The sequence below is a fragment of the Lipomyces doorenjongii genome, assembly GCF_038497915.1.
Source record: "Lipomyces doorenjongii strain NRRL Y-27504 unplaced genomic scaffold V1508scaffold_41, whole genome shotgun sequence".
Classification (NCBI taxonomy): Eukaryota; Fungi; Ascomycota; class Lipomycetes; order Lipomycetales; family Lipomycetaceae; genus Lipomyces; species Lipomyces doorenjongii.
This window is the reverse complement of record NW_027118108.1, coordinates 119,090-138,952: the sequence shown is the minus strand read 5'-3', so window position 1 is coordinate 138,952 and position 19,863 is coordinate 119,090. Positions and strand designations below refer to the sequence as shown.

General features: G+C 46.3%; 10 protein-coding genes across 10 annotated transcripts; 5 read left to right on the top strand and 5 right to left on the bottom strand.

Moving 5' to 3' along the window:
• Window positions 1–361: 361 nt before the first annotated feature.
• Window positions 362–1,537, bottom strand: V1508DRAFT_357309 (uncharacterized protein; the record flags this gene model as incomplete). The annotated part of the gene is made up of 3 exons (XM_066937024.1): window positions 362–941; window positions 998–1,141; window positions 1,197–1,537. The coding sequence occupies 3 exons, from the start codon at window positions 1,535–1,537 to the stop codon at window positions 362–364; spliced, it is 1,065 nt and encodes a 354-aa protein (XP_066794669.1).
• Window positions 1,538–2,713: 1,176 nt separating this feature from the next.
• Window positions 2,714–4,232, top strand: V1508DRAFT_421144 (NADP-dependent oxidoreductase domain-containing protein). Its single transcript, XM_066940844.1, has 2 exons — window positions 2,714–3,084; window positions 3,139–4,232. Exons 1-2 carry the CDS (start codon window positions 2,874–2,876, stop codon window positions 3,975–3,977), a joined length of 1,050 nt encoding a protein of 349 aa, XP_066794668.1. The 5' UTR covers window positions 2,714–2,873; the 3' UTR covers window positions 3,978–4,232.
• V1508DRAFT_421143 (uncharacterized protein) lies at window positions 4,182–5,387 on the bottom strand. Its single transcript, XM_066940843.1, has one exon. It carries the CDS (start codon window positions 5,301–5,303, stop codon window positions 4,527–4,529), a length of 777 nt encoding a protein of 258 aa, XP_066794667.1. The 5' UTR covers window positions 5,304–5,387; the 3' UTR covers window positions 4,182–4,526.
• Window positions 5,388–6,725: 1,338 nt separating this feature from the next.
• On the top strand, window positions 6,726–7,888 carry V1508DRAFT_421142 (putative short-chain dehydrogenase). The gene has a single exon (XM_066940842.1). The coding sequence runs from the start codon at window positions 6,796–6,798 to the stop codon at window positions 7,681–7,683; it is 888 nt and encodes a 295-aa protein (XP_066794666.1). The 5' UTR covers window positions 6,726–6,795; the 3' UTR covers window positions 7,684–7,888.
• V1508DRAFT_421139 (uncharacterized protein) lies at window positions 7,684–9,268 on the bottom strand. Its single transcript, XM_066940841.1, has 3 exons — window positions 8,597–9,268; window positions 8,285–8,513; window positions 7,684–8,210 (listed from the first exon to the last, which is right to left on the bottom strand). The coding sequence occupies exons 1-3, from the start codon at window positions 9,119–9,121 to the stop codon at window positions 8,026–8,028; spliced, it is 939 nt and encodes a 312-aa protein (XP_066794665.1). The 5' UTR covers window positions 9,122–9,268; the 3' UTR covers window positions 7,684–8,025.
• A 389-nt stretch (window positions 9,269–9,657) lies between these two features.
• On the top strand, window positions 9,658–11,216 carry V1508DRAFT_421137 (uncharacterized protein). Its single transcript, XM_066940840.1, has one exon. The coding sequence runs from the start codon at window positions 9,728–9,730 to the stop codon at window positions 10,904–10,906; it is 1,179 nt and encodes a 392-aa protein (XP_066794664.1). The 5' UTR covers window positions 9,658–9,727; the 3' UTR covers window positions 10,907–11,216.
• A 2,728-nt stretch (window positions 11,217–13,944) lies between these two features.
• Window positions 13,945–14,389, bottom strand: V1508DRAFT_405347 (histone acetyltransferase subunit NuA4-domain-containing protein; the record flags this gene model as incomplete). Its single annotated transcript, XM_066938689.1, has 2 exons — window positions 13,945–14,181; window positions 14,258–14,389. 2 exons carry the CDS (start codon window positions 14,387–14,389, stop codon window positions 13,945–13,947), a joined length of 369 nt encoding a protein of 122 aa, XP_066794663.1.
• A 306-nt stretch (window positions 14,390–14,695) lies between these two features.
• On the top strand, window positions 14,696–15,939 carry V1508DRAFT_357367 (rab-GTPase-TBC domain-containing protein; the record flags this gene model as incomplete). Its single annotated transcript, XM_066937026.1, has 5 exons — window positions 14,696–14,845; window positions 14,898–15,114; window positions 15,241–15,534; window positions 15,583–15,730; window positions 15,783–15,939. The coding sequence occupies 5 exons, from the start codon at window positions 14,696–14,698 to the stop codon at window positions 15,937–15,939; spliced, it is 966 nt and encodes a 321-aa protein (XP_066794662.1).
• Window positions 15,925–18,087, bottom strand: V1508DRAFT_389082 (uncharacterized protein). Its single transcript, XM_066937882.1, has 3 exons — window positions 17,873–18,087; window positions 16,244–17,784; window positions 15,925–16,187 (listed from the first exon to the last, which is right to left on the bottom strand). The coding sequence occupies exons 1-3, from the start codon at window positions 17,910–17,912 to the stop codon at window positions 16,161–16,163; spliced, it is 1,608 nt and encodes a 535-aa protein (XP_066794661.1). The 5' UTR covers window positions 17,913–18,087; the 3' UTR covers window positions 15,925–16,160.
• A 378-nt stretch (window positions 18,088–18,465) lies between these two features.
• On the top strand, window positions 18,466–19,822 carry V1508DRAFT_196964 (Ctr copper transporter family-domain-containing protein). Its single transcript, XM_066936181.1, has 5 exons — window positions 18,466–18,811; window positions 18,869–19,016; window positions 19,085–19,220; window positions 19,285–19,306; window positions 19,361–19,822. Exons 1-5 carry the CDS (start codon window positions 18,722–18,724, stop codon window positions 19,457–19,459), a joined length of 495 nt encoding a protein of 164 aa, XP_066794660.1. The 5' UTR covers window positions 18,466–18,721; the 3' UTR covers window positions 19,460–19,822.
• The last annotated feature ends 41 nt before the right edge of the window (window positions 19,823–19,863 follow it).

Sequence of the window (19,863 nt, the reverse complement as noted above, 5' to 3'; positions counted from 1 at the left end):
GGAGGACGACCGCCAGGGTTCCGTCGATGATGCTGGCAGTGGTTAAGGAAGCTGTCTGCATCTTTTATTCGGTTGGCCGAAAATGTCAACCATACTGCGACACTATATACAGAGTGCGTGGCTGCAAATATCAAGGAATAAGTGGAGATCGGAAATAAATGCAATTATTATGTATTATTCATTAATGGCAGCATGAGATGTATCTATACGGCATTTCGAGGCTACTTGAAATTCTATGGCCCCCGAATTCTAAGTCAACTTTTGCATCATCTGTTGCTGCATATATATATATTAACCAAACCCCCCGAATCTATATTCCGTGTATGCCTCTATTAAGTTCAAACCTGGTTATCCGACTTCTCTAGTATCCCTTGGCCTTATCAACCAAGTTGGTAACTGGCTTTCCCGCTCTCAACTGCTTGATATTATGAATAGCGATGTTAGTCACCCGATTCTCGTATCCAACGCAATGCCCACTAATATGCGGTGCAATCGAAATGTTATTGACCGACCAGAGCTTGTGTCCATCAGGCAACGGCTCCGGGTCCGTGACATCGAGCGCGGCACCAGCAATAAGGCCGCTCTCAGCGGCCTCGATTAAGTCATCGGTGTCGATAAGTCCACCTCGAGCAATATTGATAATGTAAGCGCCTTTTAGTTTCGCAAGAGTCTTCCTATTTATGATTTTAGCCGTTTCGGGTGTGAATGGCGCGGAAACAACGAGGACGTCGATGCCGGAGCTGAAGAAGTCATCGAGCTCCTCGACGCCGGTATACCATTTTTCAGGAATACTGCCGTCTGGGTCACCGCTATTTGGAACCGCGACCTCGACGCGCTCCTTCTTGGGTGGAGACGAGAAGGAATGTGCCACGACTTTCATGCCCAGGGCCTTCGCCACGCGGGCAGTTTGTCGGCCAATTGCTCCGTAACCGAGGACACCCCTATGCATATGGTATTAGACAAATTCTGTCACATAGAGGTAGTAGAGGGAGCTCACAATGTGCGACCGAACTGATCGATTACTGGCCTCGGAAACTCTGAGTCGTCGCCCCAGCGAGCCTCAGCTTGCCATTTTGGATATAGATGCGAATTGTGGAAGAACGTCAACATCATGAGGATAACCCATTCACTGATAGCAGGTCTCCAATGCAATTGTTAGTAAGACATAGAAATTGGTACCAAACAAAAGGACTTACCCATGTGTGCCACTAGCAGTCGCATAAATGACATTATCAGTCGCACGATAAAACGGCAGATTGTGAAGCTGATTGCTCCCGGCCGAGAACAGCTGGACGTACTTCAAGTTGGGAGCAGCCTCTGGAGATGGCGGAAGCGTTTTTCCGGTCATGAGCACGGTCGTGCGAGCCCATTCCTCGGCCGTAATTTCTCGAGCTGGGTCGCTGCGGCCACCGTAACCGACGCCGGGAAGGATTGTGAGGGACGCAACGAAGGGCAGTTCGCGGAAGGCTTCGTACGCTTTTGCGCTGAACCCGGCAGGGTTGATGACGAGGATGTGTTCTTCGGAAGTGATGGTCATTGCTGACAGATAAGTTATGCGATTTATTGACTAAATGAAATCAGACAATGGGAGCCTATGAAGTGGGATTTTAATGCACGAATGTGAGAATGAGATGGGAGGATGAGCAGTACGAAAGAGAAATTCCGGAGGAAAGCACCGCACAAGTTGCCAGGATGTCAGAATAACTACTTATGTGTCTGGAAGGGCCCGATTGCTCATATAGTTAGCTCAAGTTAGCCGGCCGCAGACGGCGATGCGGCGCGTTGTGCGCTTTGGCCGTGAATGGATTCCCGACGGAGCGGCGAACATTCAGAGAGGACCCTGTTTCGTCGCCAAACCGGCCCAGGCCTAGAGATTCTTGTCGGACTTACCGATAGCCTGCAAAGTCCGAACCCGTCCAGCGGCAAAATGGAAGATGTTATATATACATGACAGATGACAACGTCAACAATTGGAGTCGTAGAGCATAAATTAGTAACAATTGTTGCCGATGTAGTGCAAAAATGCTTAGTTCGAACTTGCAGCAGGGCAAATTTCACTTAACGCAGCGTTTCGTCAAAGCCGCCAATAAATAACATAATGCGACAATCACGTCAGAGCGATTCAATTCACGACTGAGAGCCGAGAAACGTTAACCAAATGCACGCGCTAAGCTAGGACCTATTAGCTATCGTAGCGGCGGGCCCCGTGGCAGCGATCCGAATACGAGCCTGAGGATACCCTATGTAATTTTTTGTGAAGCGCGGATTACGCCAAATACGGATGTCGCTTGCAGAATGAAGCACAAAAATAATGACGGAATCTGCAGGGGCGCGGGCATTTGTCAATAGTATTAACATGTACATTACATATTCGCATGGACAATATAGTGGTTAACTAGTCTAATAATGATTTCTAGAATGATAGGCCGGTGGAGAGATGACAGGGATCGCCCGGGCGGCAAGACTCGGCAACGAAATCCGCCCGTTGACGGGTCAGATTGGCCACCACGTGGGCGATCTGCCTGGGTCTCCACCAGCTGAGCAACTCAACATGCGCGCCGCAAAGATGCTAACCCGGAGAGCAATTAAGTCGGGCCAGTATGCCTAACTGAACTGGCTGGTGAGTAGTGAGTGAGTCTGGACCCGTCAGCGGATGTTTGGTCATCTTCTCGGCCCCTGCGTCCCGCTACTTTAAAGTTGACAAAAGGCAAAATAATGGACTGGCGGCTGCGCATTGAGCTGAGCTGAGCCGATAACCAGCTTGTCTGGGTCTGTCCTATTTACTACCTACATTCCCCACCAACGAAGGTAGCTCCTCAGGTGCCCCGGTTTGCCAGTCGTTGACATCCTGCTTCACATCCGCGTCAAAAATAATGTCCTACGTGCAATTACCTACGCCACCGGCTGAGCCTCTAACAGTACTAGGTGCGGTGTGTTCCCGTGAAAACACGACCTCTCTAGACAGTCTGCCTCCTCTCATCCTGGGTGGCGCGCAGTTCAATTATCAGTATAACGACGACCCATACAGGCTTCCTGCCAAAGACATCATTCGGCACTGTTTCGAAGCGGGTGTCTGCGCCATAGGTATGTAATTACTATGAAATGCCAAATTTCAGCGCTCACAAATATTGATTACAGATACATCGGCTTACTACGGCCCATCCGAGATTCTAATAGGCGAGGTGTTGGCCGACCCCGAGATCGCTGCATTATATCCTCGCGAGACGTATTACATTATTACAAAAGCTGGAAGGATTAGTGAAAGTACATTCGACTACTCCCCATCGTGGATGCGGCAATCAGTCGAGCGTAGTCTCAAGCGCTTGCACACAGACTATCTCGATGTTGTGTATGCCCACGACGTGGAATTCCTCGCTCTTGAGGACACTCTACCCGGCATTGCGGAATTATTCCAGATGAAAGAAGAGGGAATCATTCGCAATGTGGGAATATCAGGATATCCAGTCCCGGTACTGGTTACTCTGACCAAGCTTGTTCGCCAACGTCTGGGCAAGACCATCGATATTGTGCTCTCGTATTCCAACTTCACCATCCAAAATCGACGGCTGAAAAACTCGCTGGAAGAGTTCTATGCTGCTGGTGTGAAGAAGGTGCTCAATGGGAGCCCGCTCAGCATGTCGCTGCTAAGGTCACAGCCCCCACATGCGTTCCATCCTGCCAGCCCGGACCTGAAGCGCCGGGTCGCACTAGCGGCGAAGCACACAGCATCCAAGAACGTTGAACTCGCAGACTTGTCTATGAGGTATGCACTCCGGAATTGGCAAGGTACAACGGTGGTTGGATATAGTTCGCTATATGAAGTCAACGCCGGCATCCAGGCATACTGGGAGAGTCAAAATAGAGAGATCACAGCTGAAGACGAAGAGCTCGTTCGCGAAGTGCACGAGATTTTGGGGCATGGGCTCGATGAAGTGTGGACCTCTGGGTTAAAGGAGAACTATGAATATATTCTATAACGTATTCGTGGCCGCATTCGAGCCGTATTCGAGAGCTGGATATATAGATTTGTATATACCAAATGTCTTGCTTTGCTTTAGATTTGAGTCTTGGTTCGCTAAATTGATTTGGTCTTGTATAATGGGGTCTCTGTAAATAGTTAACAAGGGAGGCGGTTTTCTTGTGTATTGTTGACTCATAATGCTTTGTATCTTGCATCTGATTGGATTTGTTTAATATACGATATAGGAGAGTAGCGAAACATGTAATCGCGCAGAATTATGTTCATTATAATTAAAGTCATTGATCGCCGTTAGGCGTCAATGATAATCTGTATACCACCCGCCGTCTTACCACATGCCGATCATTCTGTAACCATATATCGTCCGAGCGCATCGATTGTACACATATAATATATATACGTGCTGCTATAATAACCTGTAATCTATTGCGGCACCATGATTATACACAAAGGGGCTATGCATGTCGCAATGAAGACATGTCTCAGATCTATCGCCAGAGCTAGGAAGATCAGCCTATTCATACATCCTCCGCCATTTAGGCACTACTTAATCAGTAATAGCCGACTCGTCCTCAATCCGAAATTTTTCTAATTCTTTCTTTAAGTGGTCGATCTCGCAATCCTTATCACTCAGCGCGCGCATCATGTCGGCAACACGTTTCTTCAATGATTCGTTCTCTTTGCGTAAGCCGGTTAGATATAAATCCTCCGCCGAGGACAACCCTGACGTCGATCCGAAACTCCGTCGCGAGCTTCGCCGTGATGATGACGATAGGGGTTGTGCAGATGGTGGCTGCATTGACGAAGACGATGAAACCGATGCCGAGTGCGCCATGTGTGAAGTCCCAGCATTGGGTGTCTGGGCGGCATCCTCTGAATCCGACACTGCGCTCGCGGCAGAGGCAAGTCCATATCCTGCAGATCTCGACGACGCGCGTCGCGACAACGACGAGCTGGATGAATCCGTCCGTCTATGATGCGGTGATCCCGGAACTAGCTGTATCGGTGACCTGGCGCGCGACTGATGCTGATGCTGCTGTTCCTCTCTTAATAACGACAGTTCCCTTTGTAATCTATTCACGATGGCCTCTTGTTCTTTTTCCAGTGCGTCGTAAATCTGGACAGACGACGGCTGCGAGGGAAGACGAACCGGCATGTGTGGCTGTGGTTGTAAAACAGGCTGATCTTGCACCGTCGAAGCACTTGTCGTGGTAGAATGTAGCGAATGAAAAGACGTCCGACGTGAGGACGCGGTAGATGACGAGGGCGATGGGGATGACGGACTCTGTGGTCGTGCTCTGCTTGTGGAAGATGTGTTGTTCATTCTGAGTATGTGTTTATTATGTCACGGACACTGACAAGGACACGAGATCGGAGTGGGATATGACGCTTGTGACGACGTGTTCGATGTCTGGTGATGAACAGATCAATGCACGCGCGGTCATGGTGCACAGCCACGTTTGGGATGAAAAGGGGAAGGCACTGCCACCGCCGCATGTCATCACTTTATGAGTAATAACTCTACAAGATTTATCGCCGCTATCATACTCGAGATAGTTTCAACGACTTTCATGACCTGTTCAAACCAATTGTGGTAAAGCGTGTACATTCCATACCTGATATCAGATATTCAAAACGAAAGGCATCAATGCTTAAGGTTTAGGGCATGCAGGTCTCAAAAGGTTATTCATATGAGGCACAATTTAAATGCATCCATTATTTACATTACATGAAATATACCACTGAGCAAGCAATGCCTAGATCACCAAGTACACGAATTTCGACTATCATTCAGTTGTCACCAAGTATATACGAATTTTGGAATCACGAATCACGACTTCCTCGCAAAGCTAACCTGACTTTGTAACCCATTTAATACCGGCTCGTGTTGATATTGCCAGAACAGCATCTCCATAAAATATGCATATTATTCGTAATTATTCGTAAATCCTAAATAGTACTAACATTTTACATCTCGCAGCAACACCAGACGCCTCATATTCTCCGCGCGTATCGAGTTTCTCCGAAAGTCTAGTAAATCGCGGCCACTATTAAACAGTATTTCTACTGACATCCCACAGGCTGGTATCATATAGTAAAATAACTCCGGCGGCCGCTGCCATTCGCGGATATTCATCACTTCTTCTCCACAAAGAGAATAGCCAATTTTCTACCACTACAACTTCCATCTCCAAAGACCCGGTCGAGGTGAGATACAAAATCGTTGCAAACACGCTTCTCTAGACGGGCGTCTAAGAGTAAAGTTTAAACAAGACGACGCGATAACGCTTTCTGTCGATTGGCTCTACCCTAACCTTAATTACGAAGCGAATACGAATGAGACCCCAAACCAATAGTCGAACACGAATATGAGTCGCGCCAAAAAGTGGAATAGGATTATACGAATAAGCAACATCTTTATTCTGCAGCCGTAGTCCGAAGGTCACTTAACGAAAAACTAAATTAAGTGAACCGTTAATCCATACTAAGTAAACGGTGTGTTCTAGGTGTGAGAAGTTGGGAGGTTTGTGATTTTGTTAGCAACTTGACCAAAACACAGCCGATTTCCAAAATCCCTGTTAATTTAGATTCAGCATGTGGCTACGCAGAAGGATCGTCGCCCGATTTCGATATTCGTGCTGTAGCGCCCTCATCATGTAAACAGTAATCAGTGTCCGTAAAGTTCAGGGGGAGGATGGCAGAAGATAGAGTTTCCGACAATCCGATCCTCCGCAGCGGCGCAGTCACGTTGTATTTGGATATCAAAGGTATTTATTGACAGCATCACCTGCCCTTAATCTCGGTCAGCATCGCCTATGTTCAACATGTCCCGCCAGCGCACTATTTTAATCACTGGCTGCTCCGAGGGCGGCCTGGGTGACGCCCTCGCGCGTGCTCTCCACCAGCATGGCCAGCGTGTCATCGCAACAGCACGGAACCCGGCCAAGATGGCTCACTTCGGAGAGCTGGGCATCGAGACTCTCACTCTCGACGTTCTCTCGCCGGCGTCCATTTCCATGTGTGTCGCAGCGGTTGCGGAGAAAACAGGCGGTGCCCTGGATATGCTCATCAACAATTCCGGGGGTGGTTATCCAATGCCATTGACTGATGCCGACCTCGATGCGTCACGCCAATTGTTCGAACTGAACGTCTGGGCCGTGCTCGCAGTCACTCAAGCGTTTGTCCCGCTACTGTTAAAGTCCGAACATGGGGCTGTCATTGCAAACAATACGTCCGTCGCATCCGTGGTGCCAATGCCGATGGGAGGCATCTACAGTGCGAGCAAGGCCGCCGCGGCGATGCTGACCGAGAATCTGCGCATCGAGCTTTCACCATTTAACATCAAGGTTGTCGATCTGAAGACTGGAGCCGTGAAGACCTCATTTTTTAATAATCAGATCGGTGGTGCGAAACCGTCGTTGCCCAAGAGCAGCATTTACAACGTCGCGAAAGCCGATATCGAGAAGGTTCTGGCAGGTGCATCACTTGAGAAGGACACGGTCGATCGTGACCAATGGGCGCAACAGGTGGTGGCAGATTTGCTTTCGAAGTCGCCGTCCGCGCAGATCTGGAAAGGCGGGAGTGCGTTTCTTACGTGGTTCTCGAGAAGGTTCTTGCCATTTACCTTTCTGGACAGCACGTTATTGCAGATCGGGGCCCTGGATGTGGTCAAGAAGAATCTGTGCAGTGTTCAGTCCAGCTGATGGGTTTCAGATAGGCCATCGTTATTGTACTGTCTTTATTACCCTTATAAGGGTAATTAGTCCAAAATACGACTGAAACTTTTCAAAAAGTCCAAAATACTATTTACCCTTATAATTAACTGTTAGCTATTTCTTTAAATGGGTAAGTACACGCCGGAACTATCCATAGGCTCGAGGTCTCAAATCAAGCAAACAAATTAAGGACAAAAAGTATAATATGAAGACACTGCACAAACGAAGAACAGGATCCAAGCCAAGACTTAACCAAGTCAAGTCCCACGCCAGTCACACGCACGCTTCAGGGGAGATCCCTTGTACTAACGCTGTTCCAGACTCTGACATTCAAGCCTGTCCACCGCTTAGCCCTACAATTGAAGCTCTAAGGTAGTAGGGATCCTCATCGATACGCTTCCGAACCTCGCCTGTGGATATTTCTTCGACGTCCCACGCTGCCCAAACGAAGCGGCCATGAAGAAATGCAGCTTCCTTCGTGGTAGCCCAGACTGCAAATGCACCACAAAGTTCATCTAAACCGGGCCAAATAAAGTTGTCAGCGTATATCATAAATGCAAATCTCTGAAGGACGAAAGGAGTATCTCACCATTATCGAACTGCTCCGGAGACACAGGCAGACCCATTGACTTCCATGAATCATTATAAACGACTCCAGGATGGAAGCTAATGACCTGCATTTTCTCGGGCGGGACATTCTGAGCAATGAGCTGGAATAACAGTGTCCCAGCCATTTTAGTAAGAGTGTATGCTGGGCGAACAGCTACTCCAGGATGAGTTGTCATATATATCGCCTGAGTCGACACGTTGACCAGGAACTGTGAGCTTGAGTGATCAGACATATCCGTATCTTCTAGGATCGCGGAATCAAGGGAGACCGAAATAGAGAGAGAACACTTACCTTTTGTTTCTCACCCCCCTGGGAGTAGAACTTCTCTGTGAAATACAGTGGAGACTTGGCGTTTACCTCAAATTGAGACCAGACTTCGTCTGCGCCAAGCTCGAGGATCGGCTTAGGTTCCGTGAACTTGGCCGCATTGGCGACAAAGACGTCAACGGTAATGCTTTGGGCCGCGAGGTCGCTCCAGAACACCTCGACCTCAGGTAGGTTGACAACATCACAAGTACGGGTGACGATCTTCGTATTGGTGCCGGAAGCTTTCGCCTCTTGCTCGAGGCTGGAACCAGCCGTTGCCAGCACATCAGGACGACGACCGATAATGAGGACAGTGTCTGCCGAGGCCCGGACAAAGGATCGAGCAATAGCATAACCAACACCGGTACCGCCGCCAGTTATTAGTGCGACTCGTCCAGCCTGACTCAGCTCGGGTCTCGAGGGCAATATAGCAGGGTATGGCTCCCGGTGGACAGTCTTCGTGACATTAGTCTGAAAGAGCTGCTTGACCAGTTGCTCCAAATCTGACATGGTTAGGCAGTAAGAGTGAGGCTGTCTTGGACTGTCTAGACGTGCAATTCAACAAGTAAAGTTTGCCTAGAGAAACGAAGCCAGGCTAATATCAAGTCAGTGCTTGCGGAAGTGTTTCTCGTTCCTATAGCCAGAAGAGTAGATGGCATGGCGATGGATTTATATTAGCGATTAGTAGTTACATATGATCCTTGAGGGAAGTCTCGAGTCCCTAGTTACCGACAATTACGCACAAGGAACAAGAAGTCCCGCTGCCTACTTCCATCAGGGGCTGCGATTCTTCTAATTCAGTGGCGGCGACCACCCTAAAACGGATAACTTCCGCAGACTAAAATTATTTACCTGGAGAGCTTTGCAGGGTTGTTTTTTAAGTGTAGAGTGGCTGTGTGGGAACTTGAAAAGATGTCGCGCCGCGTTAGTACCCTAAAATAGTCTCGGGAGTTGCGATCAAGGGAAAACTCTAATTCAGCGGCGGTGACTATCCCAAAACGGATAGCTCCCGCATTGTGAGGTATTTGTAGATACAATCTGAATAATCCAATCGTAACAAACCCGCACGTTTATCAACCTTTCCTACAGATTGTCATAGCCACCATCCGCACAATCATGGCCAGGGTCTTGGAAACTAAAGCATGTAACGCTTGCGCAATGGCAAAGCGGAGGTGCGGAAAGCAGACTCCGGACTGCCTGAGGTGCAGGAGACGGGGCATCGAGTGTACGTATCCTCCAACAAAGCCGACTTGCTTCGTCCTTTGCGGAGGAGACGACACATTCCCGGTGGAGCACGACATCTTGCCGTACAATCCACAGTTGTCCGCATACTCCCCCGGCATTCAGACTAGAGGAGCTGATGATGCGACGCTGTCTCTGGGGCTAGATTTCCCCGAACTCTCTAGTGGTCTCGTTGATAATCAGCTAACTTCAAGCTGGTTTACTACCCTAGAGACCTGGAAAATCAATCGTTTTCCACAAGCGGAGCAAAACTTATCCGGTATCATAGACCTGAAGCGCCATATCAGAACGATTCATCGGTGGCTTACCCAATGGGTTGAGAAAGGAAGCAATCCCTTTATCCACTCGCGGCTGTATCGGAATCGGTTTCCCCGGTGTGTCCAGGATGCATATACGGCTCTGTCATGCTACCTTCACAAGACGGCATCAAATGAGCAGACTATTTTTCAAATCATCGCCGACCGTGCTAAGCAGTTAGTACAAAACGGCATTCCCTCGGCAGACTCATCGCTAGAGAATATAAGCACGAGTTCGCTCACTCTTGACTCTCTTGAACATATAGCTCGGGTTCAGGCTTTACTGGTCTACCAGGTCCTCGGTCTCTACGACGGCGACATTCGGTTGCGCCATCTTGCAGAGACCCACATTCCCGTGCTGAACAGCTGGATGCAACAGATGGTTGAACATGCGAGCCAGGCGGTATGCTTAGGTGGCTCCATGATCTCATCGGCGCATGAGCAAACGGCTGTCGGCTTTGGTCTGTCCGATATTGCGCATTGCGAGAATCTCCTTTGGTACTCTTGGATACTTGCCGAGAGCATTCGACGCACGTGGGTCATTGCCTCTGGTATCCAAGCAATATATTTAATGATTAAGCAGGGCGGGGGGGGGTGTTCCTTGCCAGGGCGGCATGATGTTCACAACCCGCCAAGGAGTTTGGGAGGCCCAGTCAGCTCTGGCTTGGGAGAAGCTGTGTTCGGAGGAAAATGTAGGATTAATACAGGTGGCGGAGGCCGACAAGTTATTCTCAGAAGTCGCACCGGAAGATGTTAACGACTTTTCGAAGGTAATCCTCGAAGCTACATTCGGTGTAGAGAGGATGGAGAGATGGGGAGTCTAGATACCAGACTGACAATCGTAATTAAGAGCACAGCGTCTCGCTTTGGGGCTCTCTCTGTTTCCGGCACTAGGCCTTGGCGTCCAGCTTGTTTAATGTTGTAACATATATTCCTATGATAATTCTGACTCCACTATTTGTGGGCTTTGTAAAATAACTACCAGTAGAATTAGCTTAGCTGCTTGTGTACGAGATAGACCGCTATCTATCCCACCTAGTTTGTCGAAATAGCTACATCAAATTCCATAGAGTATACCAAAATCGACCCAGGGACTCCAGATACAACACATGAGCTCCACAGAAGACTACTTCACGACAGTTGGTAATGGCAGAAAAAGATCCTATAGAAAGCATTAAAGTGCTACTCACGAACGTCGCTGATTGCTACATGGTCGCAGAGGTGCTCTGAGCTCGATGCCAGTAAAAGTCCGAAATGACAAAGGCCTAGTTTTACCATAAATTTCACCATCGGAGGTCTTAGCACAATTAGGATACTCAGCAGCTCAGGGCGAGCATCTGTGTCTTTTCTATACGAACCTGCAAGGTAAAGGTGAGCAACCCACCATATATTCTCTTCAACACGGCTTCGGCCCTTTAAACACTTGAGGCGAAATCCAGGGGAGAATTCAAAGGAGGCAGTATCTCGTGGTTTTCAAGGGGGGCGGCAAAATGACGTTTCAGGGGTCCCCACCGCATCATCCAAACTCTGTCGGTCGAACCCTGGGATTGTGGTTTTGGGTCGCCGCGCCGGTTCAGCCTGTCTATATCTTTCCACATTTTTTTACCTGTAGGTTTCGATTGATTTAATTGGAATTCCAGCACATCAAGGTGCACGTCGTTCCTTGGAGACAACGACCTCCGATGATTCAATGAGCCGCTGTTCCATTAGTTCTTAATTTCATTGCAATGAATGGATTTTCAACAAGCTTCAGTTGATGATTCACTAAAACAGGAGGAATTTCGCTACATTCGCTTATACGATTAGCGTATATACGAGTTTAAGCTAACCTGGCTTGTGACTCATTTATACTGCTCGTGCTGATACTGCCAGAACGACAATCTGTCCTCGATTGTCTAATCTTTCACCAATGAGGTTTGAGTACTTAATGCATAAGTATATGGATACGCCGACTCTCGGCAGAGGAATAGTTGGATTGAATTCGGCACTGTGGCTCATTTCTGGATTACTACATCACATAACTACCCATTAATGTGCTAGGTCAATTACAGTCGCCTTCGTCCCGATGTACAATACGGTCGGCGTACATTATATGAAGATCCATCGCTGTCAGACATCGCTGAGAATTTGCCGCTGTGATGGTCTTATATTGAAGGCTCGTTAACTGTAACGTCACTAGTTCGTATGGAGGAATTTATTCTGCAGTTCCACCATGAGATATGTAATCCATTGTTCGCCAGAGATATAACGATAACGAAGCCAGAGGGCTAGATGCCATATTTGCTGCAAACGGTGTCTAAAGTTTGCAAAGAAACATCAAGTCACCGACAGCATAATGAATTTTGGAAGCACCGACTTCAGAAGTCCAACTCTAAGCAATATTCAGAATCTAGATCCTTTGAGATACGCGATTAAGGCAACACAAGCGGCAAGTGTCACTGTCAAGATATCGCATTCAACATGAATGCCCAACTGAATGGTATGACATCAGCTCGCTGGATCTTGTGAAAACGACTGCGAGCGGGTTGAAGGCAATCGACTGCACGAATTGGCGTACAATAAATCCAGTGAGTACATGGAAGATTTGACATGTGACTGCTTTGCTATGGGGTTAGAGTAATTAGATATGGACTTATAAAAACACTTCAACAGGAAGACATGTGCGACGAATCCTCGTAACACTAGTCGGCAGTATAATTACTCAGAACGGTGCTGCGATCTATGCCCTCACACAAGTCTCAGACGTTGACTAGCGGACTGGCGTCAAATATCACGTATGTGAACAGCCTGTGCGCGGTTATTGCTGTGGAACCAAAAAGTGTTTGGTTTAAGAAAGCATGGATTGGTGGGCTGTTTGCGGAATCAAAGCGACGACATAGCGAATGCCACGAATTGCTCGGTCTCTCATATTCAGACGCAAGTTGACGATCAACTTACTAAGCGTAGAACACAATATATCACACCACTGTCACCATAGGCGTGAATGATGTCTGTGTCTCCCTTAAAGCTAAAGATTGCTCTTCAACCATGGCGGTAGACAGTATATTGAAGCTGGTCGCGGTTAACTCTCTGCCCTCGGTTGACTACTACACTGAAATCTCCAAAATTTGATTATTTGAAGGAACAGTGCACTCTACGCTATTTGTCATATGACGACCGAACGTGGCAAATAGCATTACTAAAATCATTTTATAGCTCCGGCAGAGGAGATAACTCGGTGGAAACGCAAGTCCCCAGAACAGTTTGGCAGGCACTGGACATGGAAACATACACCTCATCGAAATGGCAGTGGTGTGCCGCGAACTTGGTACACAAATTACATAGTTGGCTATGGAACCGCGGCACTTTCTTTAACATATTCGGCAAATGATGTACGTGATGCAGAATATGACAATTCATAATGCCTAATCACTATTGACTTTGTTATGCCTGCTTCTATAAAATACAAGTATATTCCCAATAAATATATCAAACAATTCCAACCGCGGAACACTCAACCTACTGTACAATTAATTGCTTCGAATGGCGCCCTCTACTCGTCGTCCTTCAGTTGTAACTTCAGACGTTTTGGCAACGCAGAATTTGATGGTGTCTCCTCCTCGGAATCAGAGCTAGTATGGTCGTCACCTTTCTTGCGTTTCTTCTTCTTGTGACTTGACGTTGAACCCTTTGCTGAGGCTTGCAGTGTTGGTGTACTGCCATCTGTTGGGCCAGCCTGGGTTGGTGCTGCGTTATCTTCTACAGACTCAAACAAATCCTTTTGCACGCTCTATTAAGAAGTTACAAGCTATCCATTTAAAATCTGCCAGATTCGAAACATACCTTCAAATATGTCGCAGAGCTTAACGAAAAAAGTCGGTCGTTATCGGTGTATGTACCTTTCCGCTTAAGTGCATTGTTTGCATTTCCATGTCCACCGGCTCCGGACCCACTACCTTTGAGATAATTATCAAAGCCGTGTATTATATTGCCATTCAGGGCGTCTTCCAAGTATGCGCCTTCGTATCGAAAAATGTAGTCCTCGACAGCAGCCTAGAACAGCAACATGTTAACAGCATATCTCAGATGGAATTCGAGCATCATCCCAAATTCAAATTCGAAAACCTACCAAGTTTTTGTCAATAGCTTTCTTCTTGGATAATAGATCGCGTAAATCTTTTTTCATCTTCTCATAGAACGCGAGTTCTTGCTTATCGATCTGCGGCTGGTCGGCAGACCCTAGTTGGGATGGATCCGGCATCGTCGTGTCTTTAATTGTCTCAATAGTCTTGGAAGTCCTTACGTTATAGCCATAGATGAAACAAAGACCGTCCGAATTATTCGGATGTCACTAGGCGATTGTCATAGAATGGGAATGATGAGGATCGTCACAAGACCCTTAACTAGTAGGCGAGCCACGTCAAGATCATACAATATCTATCCTTTAGGGTGCACAGCCACACGGACTTTGTGTTTTTGTTTACACCGCGTTTCGCCCATAAATTTTTAAGACTACGTACTGATCAGACCCTGGAGCACGACTGGTTAACCAAGTCGTCCTACAACAATGCAAGGTATCAGAACGCGGAAGGGGACTCATAGAAGACGCGATCCTATAGAATCTGCATTACGTAAACCTCCTATAGTCGTAGATCAAGGACTTTCTGAACTGCGGTATTTGATTCTCACACAAGGACTATCCAATGACCCTGACAGGGTATGCTATCGCGTCGCTGTATTCTAGAGGAATTGCTAACAACGATATTCAGGATTTTTGCACATACAGGCCTTACGTCTGGTGTATATTATTGAAGGTATCACCGATTCAGTCAAATGACTATTTGGCACTGATTCACCGTGGCGCGTCACCAGCGTACTCAAAAATTCGAAATGATACATTTCGTACGTTAACTACAGACATTTCATTCCAGAGGAGAGTCTCAGAAACGTCCTTGATTAGAATTCTGAATGCGTTGGCGTGGAAACGTTGGGATCACCATCGCTTTAAACAACAACAGCAGCAACAAAATACATCCAGGTCACGCCGAGGTTCTAGATTACATAGCCTGCAATATGGCAGTCACACACAATCATCTCCAACTGTCCGGGCAGGCCATTCTAAGTCCTCTTTTGGTGACGATGACAACCTTTCGGTTTCAGAGTTGTATGTTCAGGGACTAAATGTCCTTGCTGCCCCATTTCTCTATACTTGCGGCAGTGAGACACAGGCATTTGCGTTATTTGATACATACATTCACACTTGTTGTCCATTGTATGTCAAACCAATGCTTGATGGCGTTCATCTCGGTCTGAAACTGCTGGATACGAGCTTAAAGATCATCGATCCAATATTATTCTCATATCTCAAAGGAAAGCTACTCACAGCGGAATTATACGGGTTTGCATGTAAGTGCAGCCAATATATTTCGATAATACACATACTTATTTATGCAGCTCTCCTGACAATGTCAGCGTGTACACCTCCTCTAAATGAGGTTTTGGTTTTATGGGATTTCTTGATTGCGTTTGGGCCGCATATGAATATTCTCGCTGTCATCGCTCAACTCCTACTAATAAGGGACTCCCTTCTTGCCTCACAAAGGTCAGTCGTCGCATATTTATGTCTCAATGAACATCGCTGATGAAGTCCATAGTCCCATGACACTCCTACGAACATTTCCGGCTCTGCAAGCTAAAAAGGTGATAACTTTAGCAGTAAGTTTTGTACCAAAGCTACCGGAGGAGCTATATGACCTATTAGTTCGGCATACATATGACGAAACCGTGTCAGATAGAATCAAGGCACTGTGATTTAATTTTGAATTATGTACGATAAAATGTCAACTTTTGAGAGTGATGTGTTTACTGCAAGTAAACTACCAGTGAACATCTACTATACATAGCCCCTACGCCTCTCTTTGGGGGCTCTGCTTCAATCCCCTGGTGCTAATAATCAAATATACCGCTATAAATACATAAAAATAGTAGATTCATATTGCTTGACTTCCCTTGATGAGAATTTTCACTGGACTTCAGAATGCGTCAACCTCGTAGTTTTCCTATATGGCGTTAACAAAAATATCCATCTTATAAAATTTAGTTGACAAATTATTACCTCAGGGAAGAAAGTTGTAACGACTGTTCTGTCGGCGAACTTTCGACCTGCCAGAGCTTTTAATGCTGCTGTGCACGCCTCTCCATCTTCAAATCTAACGAATATTTTTCCAACTCCAAGTGGCGTTTTGTTTGACGCAGTAGGACGCGGAATTTTGAGATCGACGACCTTTCCGAATTTCTCACACTCTTCGCGAACATCTTCTCTGATATCTTCGTACTCGTCCTCATCGTTGAGGTCTTCGAGCACTATCATATTCAATAGCTGTAAAATGCGAGTAGCACCATGAGTCGAAGTCGAATTAGCAAGCTCAGCCATAGACGATACACTTGAAAGACCAGTGGAGACAGTTTGCTGGATGCCAATGCACGCTCTTCGGACAACAAGAACACTATCACCAAGCTCCATACCATTTAAGCCCTCGCAGGCAATCTCCGTGATCTGTTCATCGACATATTCGCAGAAAGCAATACCCTTGGATTCACGCGTAGATTTATCCTTAAGCAGCTTGAAACCCTTGAGTTCGCCGAATTCCTTTAATAGTTCCAAAATTTGATCCTCTGTCAAATACACCGGAATATTTGAGATAGATATCTTGTCAGGAGAATCTGGTACTGAAGGAGATATAGATCCAGCGGCATACGCTGACGTATCCTGCATTTTCTCTGGCACGACATAATCTTTGGGACGATTGATCTTAAGCTTGTAGCCGCCAAATTCAGCACCACTTAATGCAACTGCGATCGTTGCATCTTCCGTTGTGTTGAATTCCAAAAGAACTGAGTGCTTGTCAGTACTGAATTGCCAAACGACGATAGGGTTCTCAGATGATTCATCGGTTTGATCACGATCAATCGAACTGATTAAATCGTTCATGAAGTTTACAAACGCGCGCTCGTTGTCTATGTGCGGTAAGTTCGTCACTAAGGCGCGTTTACTTTGGCGAGAGTGACTTGGTCTCAGATTTGCTGATATAGCCAACTGCTTTAGCAACGAGTTTTCGCCATCTTCGGCACCTTGAGCGAGAGCTTGTAATCGAGCAGCGTCGTTCATCTGACGAGGTGCGCCAGGAAGAGGGAATAGACCTGACAGTTTCGCTTGTTCTGATGTAATGTTCTCGTATCCTTTTGGTTTTATATCCCACATAGTCATTCGACGCTGGCGTTCAGTGATAGCAACAATACCGTCGAGATTGACAGGCGATCGTTCGCGTCGTGGACTGCCACGTCCTCGCTCATGTCGATCATCTTCGAATGCATCGATTCTGCCATGCCTGTCTCTTTCTCGATCTCTATCTCTGCGTTCTCTCTCTCGTTCGCGTTCACGTTCGCGGTCCCTGTGATCACGGTATCGATCTCTGTCTCGATTCCTATCCCTATCCTTGTCTCTCTCCCTGTCTCTCTCTCTATCCCTCCTGTCTCGATCACTATGCCTATCTCTGTCTCGATCACCTCGATCACTTCTGTGCTCTCTATATTCTCGCTCAGAATGCCGTTCTCGGCGTTCTCTGTCACGAGCGCGTTCCCTATGTCGCTCCGAATCTAGCAATTGTATCAATAACGGTAAATCGATAATCAGATAATTAAAAAATTTCTTAAATATCTTGTAACTATGCCCCATTAAACATACCTGCTTCTCTGGCAGCCTCAAGGTAACCGGTCTCACTCATAATGGACTTGTTGAGTATATGGTTTGTCGAATTTGATCGTTACTCTAGCACTGCAGCACAAGCAATATGTTGATTAACGATCAATATTTCTGGCGGATTAAATATATAAACGATCGGCGGTTTCGTTGAACTTATATCAAATTGATGCCATCGACTTCGAGTTCATATTTTGACGCGAAAAAATTGTGCGGGTCAAAGAAGTTCTGCGATGCGGTTAGGGTATGCTACACTGCTAATCTTTTCTGTTTTATTTCTAGACCTCTTGTTGAGCTCCTTTACAATCATAGTACTTGATATTGTTATGTTTTCTGATATAGCATTTCTTGATCCTGGCTGGTCTATAATTCCGCAGTCATTGGCTGAACGAAATGTGCCAATATCTTGTTTCCTTTCTTAATTATTAAGTACACTTTGGAAATATAAGCGAAGGAAATAACAATGAACCACATGTATACCATTAGTATTTACCACTCTTGTAGCCCGTAGTTGTAGTTTGCAAGGTGACACTTGAATATACCGATCTGGAGTTGATCTGGAGTTGATCTAGAGTTGGTCACAAATTCCTCATAACGTAAGCATAGCCCCGGTAATCGGCGTCGTCTACCGAGGAATTTGAAGTCATACGGTCTTGCTCTTCTTAACATCTTGCCAACTTAATAGCATATTAAGTGCACATTTAATTTTGCTTATCCGGGAATTGGAATACGCAGATCAAATATTTAATTACGTCTATCATCTCCGTCGTTGATATCGTTGTTTTCTCAATCCTCAACAACAGATTTCATCAACATTCTATTTGCTAGTTGACGATGGATCACTCACAGCACATGGGCCACGCGAACGCAGATGGTATTGAGAAGATGCATGATTTCGGAGAGTCGGCGCAGTGCAGGACTCACGTAAGTCCTGCTGCAATTCGTAAGTCTTGCCAACGAATTGCCTAATATGTTATGCAGATGCTCTTCACGTGGGATTCAAAAGATCTATGCATAGTATTTGATTGGTGGCATGTTCGCAGTAGTATCGGATTTTTTGTCTCTCTACTTGCGGTCCTAGTATTGTCTCTAGGATACGAGTATATCCGCGCAATTAATGCTGCCGTGCGTATGTACAGCTGAGGTTTCCTCTATCGGCCAAACAAGCTTAAAGTGCTTACAATGGTCATTACGTAGATTCTGATGCAGAAATATTACCTGGACCTTCTGGATCGAAGAAGGACGACAGGCCAACCTACCTCTCGCGACCACGTTCGAGGATATTTGGTGCCGCCATTTACGCGCTACAAGTCCTTTACTCCTTTTTCTTGATGTAAGCATGCATCAATTCACTTAGTCATATAGTCAGTGTGCTGCAGCTGACAATATATTCATAGGCTTGTTTTTATGACGTACAATGTAAGCTCTTGATCTAATGCGTTGCATCGGGACTGTTTTACTAACATATTCTAGGGATGGATTATGCTGGCAGTGGTTGGCGGGGCTTTCGCAGGCCATCTACTATGGTCATCTCGATTGCCCAGGTCGTCGCGGGGTATGATGTGCCATTAAGTGAACATGCTTGCCTTAGCTGGAACGTCATCGTAAGATTGTCCAAATCTCGTTTAACTACAAGGCACGCGAAATTTGTTAGAATTGGTAGTTGGGGCGCACATCTTTGCATTTATTTGTGAGGATTTTGGTATAGGGTTAACTTATTTGTTCAGTGAAATTTAATGGTTCAGTATTTTAGTCTATGTCAACAACGAGATCATGAATATAATTTGATCTATACGAATAATACAGACTTGAGCTGTCTTTGATAATGTCGCAAAACCTCAGAACTTTTGTGTAAAAATCGAGTGTAACGAAATATATGATGAGCACTATTAGTGTTATCAAAATATGTTCAATACAACCTCGAGAATATGTTCAATACTACCTCGAGGGGCGGTATATATAAAGTTTGTCAAATT

What these genes read in the sequence shown, in the direction of transcription:
- V1508DRAFT_421143 (XM_066940843.1), bottom strand. Translation starts at nt 5,303, where the DNA reads ATGAACAACACATCTTCCACAAGCAGAGCACGACCACAGAGTCCGTCA.
- V1508DRAFT_421144 (XM_066940844.1), top strand. Translation starts at nt 2,874, where the DNA reads ATGTCCTACGTGCAATTACCTACGCCACCGGCTGAGCCTCTAACAGTA. An exon ending in AGCGGGTGTCTGCGCCATAG is followed by an intron (nt 3,085 to 3,138) that starts GTATGTAATTAC and finishes TATTGATTACAG; the next exon opens with ATACATCGGCTTACTACGGC.
- V1508DRAFT_389082 (XM_066937882.1), bottom strand. Translation starts at nt 17,912, where the DNA reads ATGAGTGAGACCGGTTACCTTGAGGCTGCCAGAGAAGCAG. An exon ending in TGAGGCTGCCAGAGAAGCAG is followed by an intron (nt 17,785 to 17,872) that starts GTATGTTTAATG and finishes TACAATTGCTAG; the next exon opens with ATTCGGAGCGACATAGGGAA. An exon ending in TTACAACTTTCTTCCCTGAG is followed by an intron (nt 16,188 to 16,243) that starts GTAATAATTTGT and finishes AACGCCATATAG; the next exon opens with GAAAACTACGAGGTTGACGC.
- V1508DRAFT_196964 (XM_066936181.1), top strand. Translation starts at nt 18,722, where the DNA reads ATGGATCACTCACAGCACATGGGCCACGCGAACGCAGATGGTATTGAG. An exon ending in CGGCGCAGTGCAGGACTCAC is followed by an intron (nt 18,812 to 18,868) that starts GTAAGTCCTGCT and finishes TATGTTATGCAG; the next exon opens with ATGCTCTTCACGTGGGATTC. An exon ending in CTTTACTCCTTTTTCTTGAT is followed by an intron (nt 19,221 to 19,284) that starts GTAAGCATGCAT and finishes ATATATTCATAG; the next exon opens with GCTTGTTTTTATGACGTACA.
- V1508DRAFT_421139 (XM_066940841.1), bottom strand. Translation starts at nt 9,121, where the DNA reads ATGTCAGATTTGGAGCAACTGGTCAAGCAGCTCTTTCAGACTAATGTC. An exon ending in AGGGGGGTGAGAAACAAAAG is followed by an intron (nt 8,514 to 8,596) that starts GTAAGTGTTCTC and finishes TCAAGCTCACAG; the next exon opens with TTCCTGGTCAACGTGTCGAC. An exon ending in TCCGGAGCAGTTCGATAATG is followed by an intron (nt 8,211 to 8,284) that starts GTGAGATACTCC and finishes GGCCCGGTTTAG; the next exon opens with ATGAACTTTGTGGTGCATTT.
- V1508DRAFT_421137 (XM_066940840.1), top strand. Translation starts at nt 9,728, where the DNA reads ATGGCCAGGGTCTTGGAAACTAAAGCATGTAACGCTTGCGCAATGGCA.
- V1508DRAFT_421142 (XM_066940842.1), top strand. Translation starts at nt 6,796, where the DNA reads ATGTTCAACATGTCCCGCCAGCGCACTATTTTAATCACTGGCTGCTCC.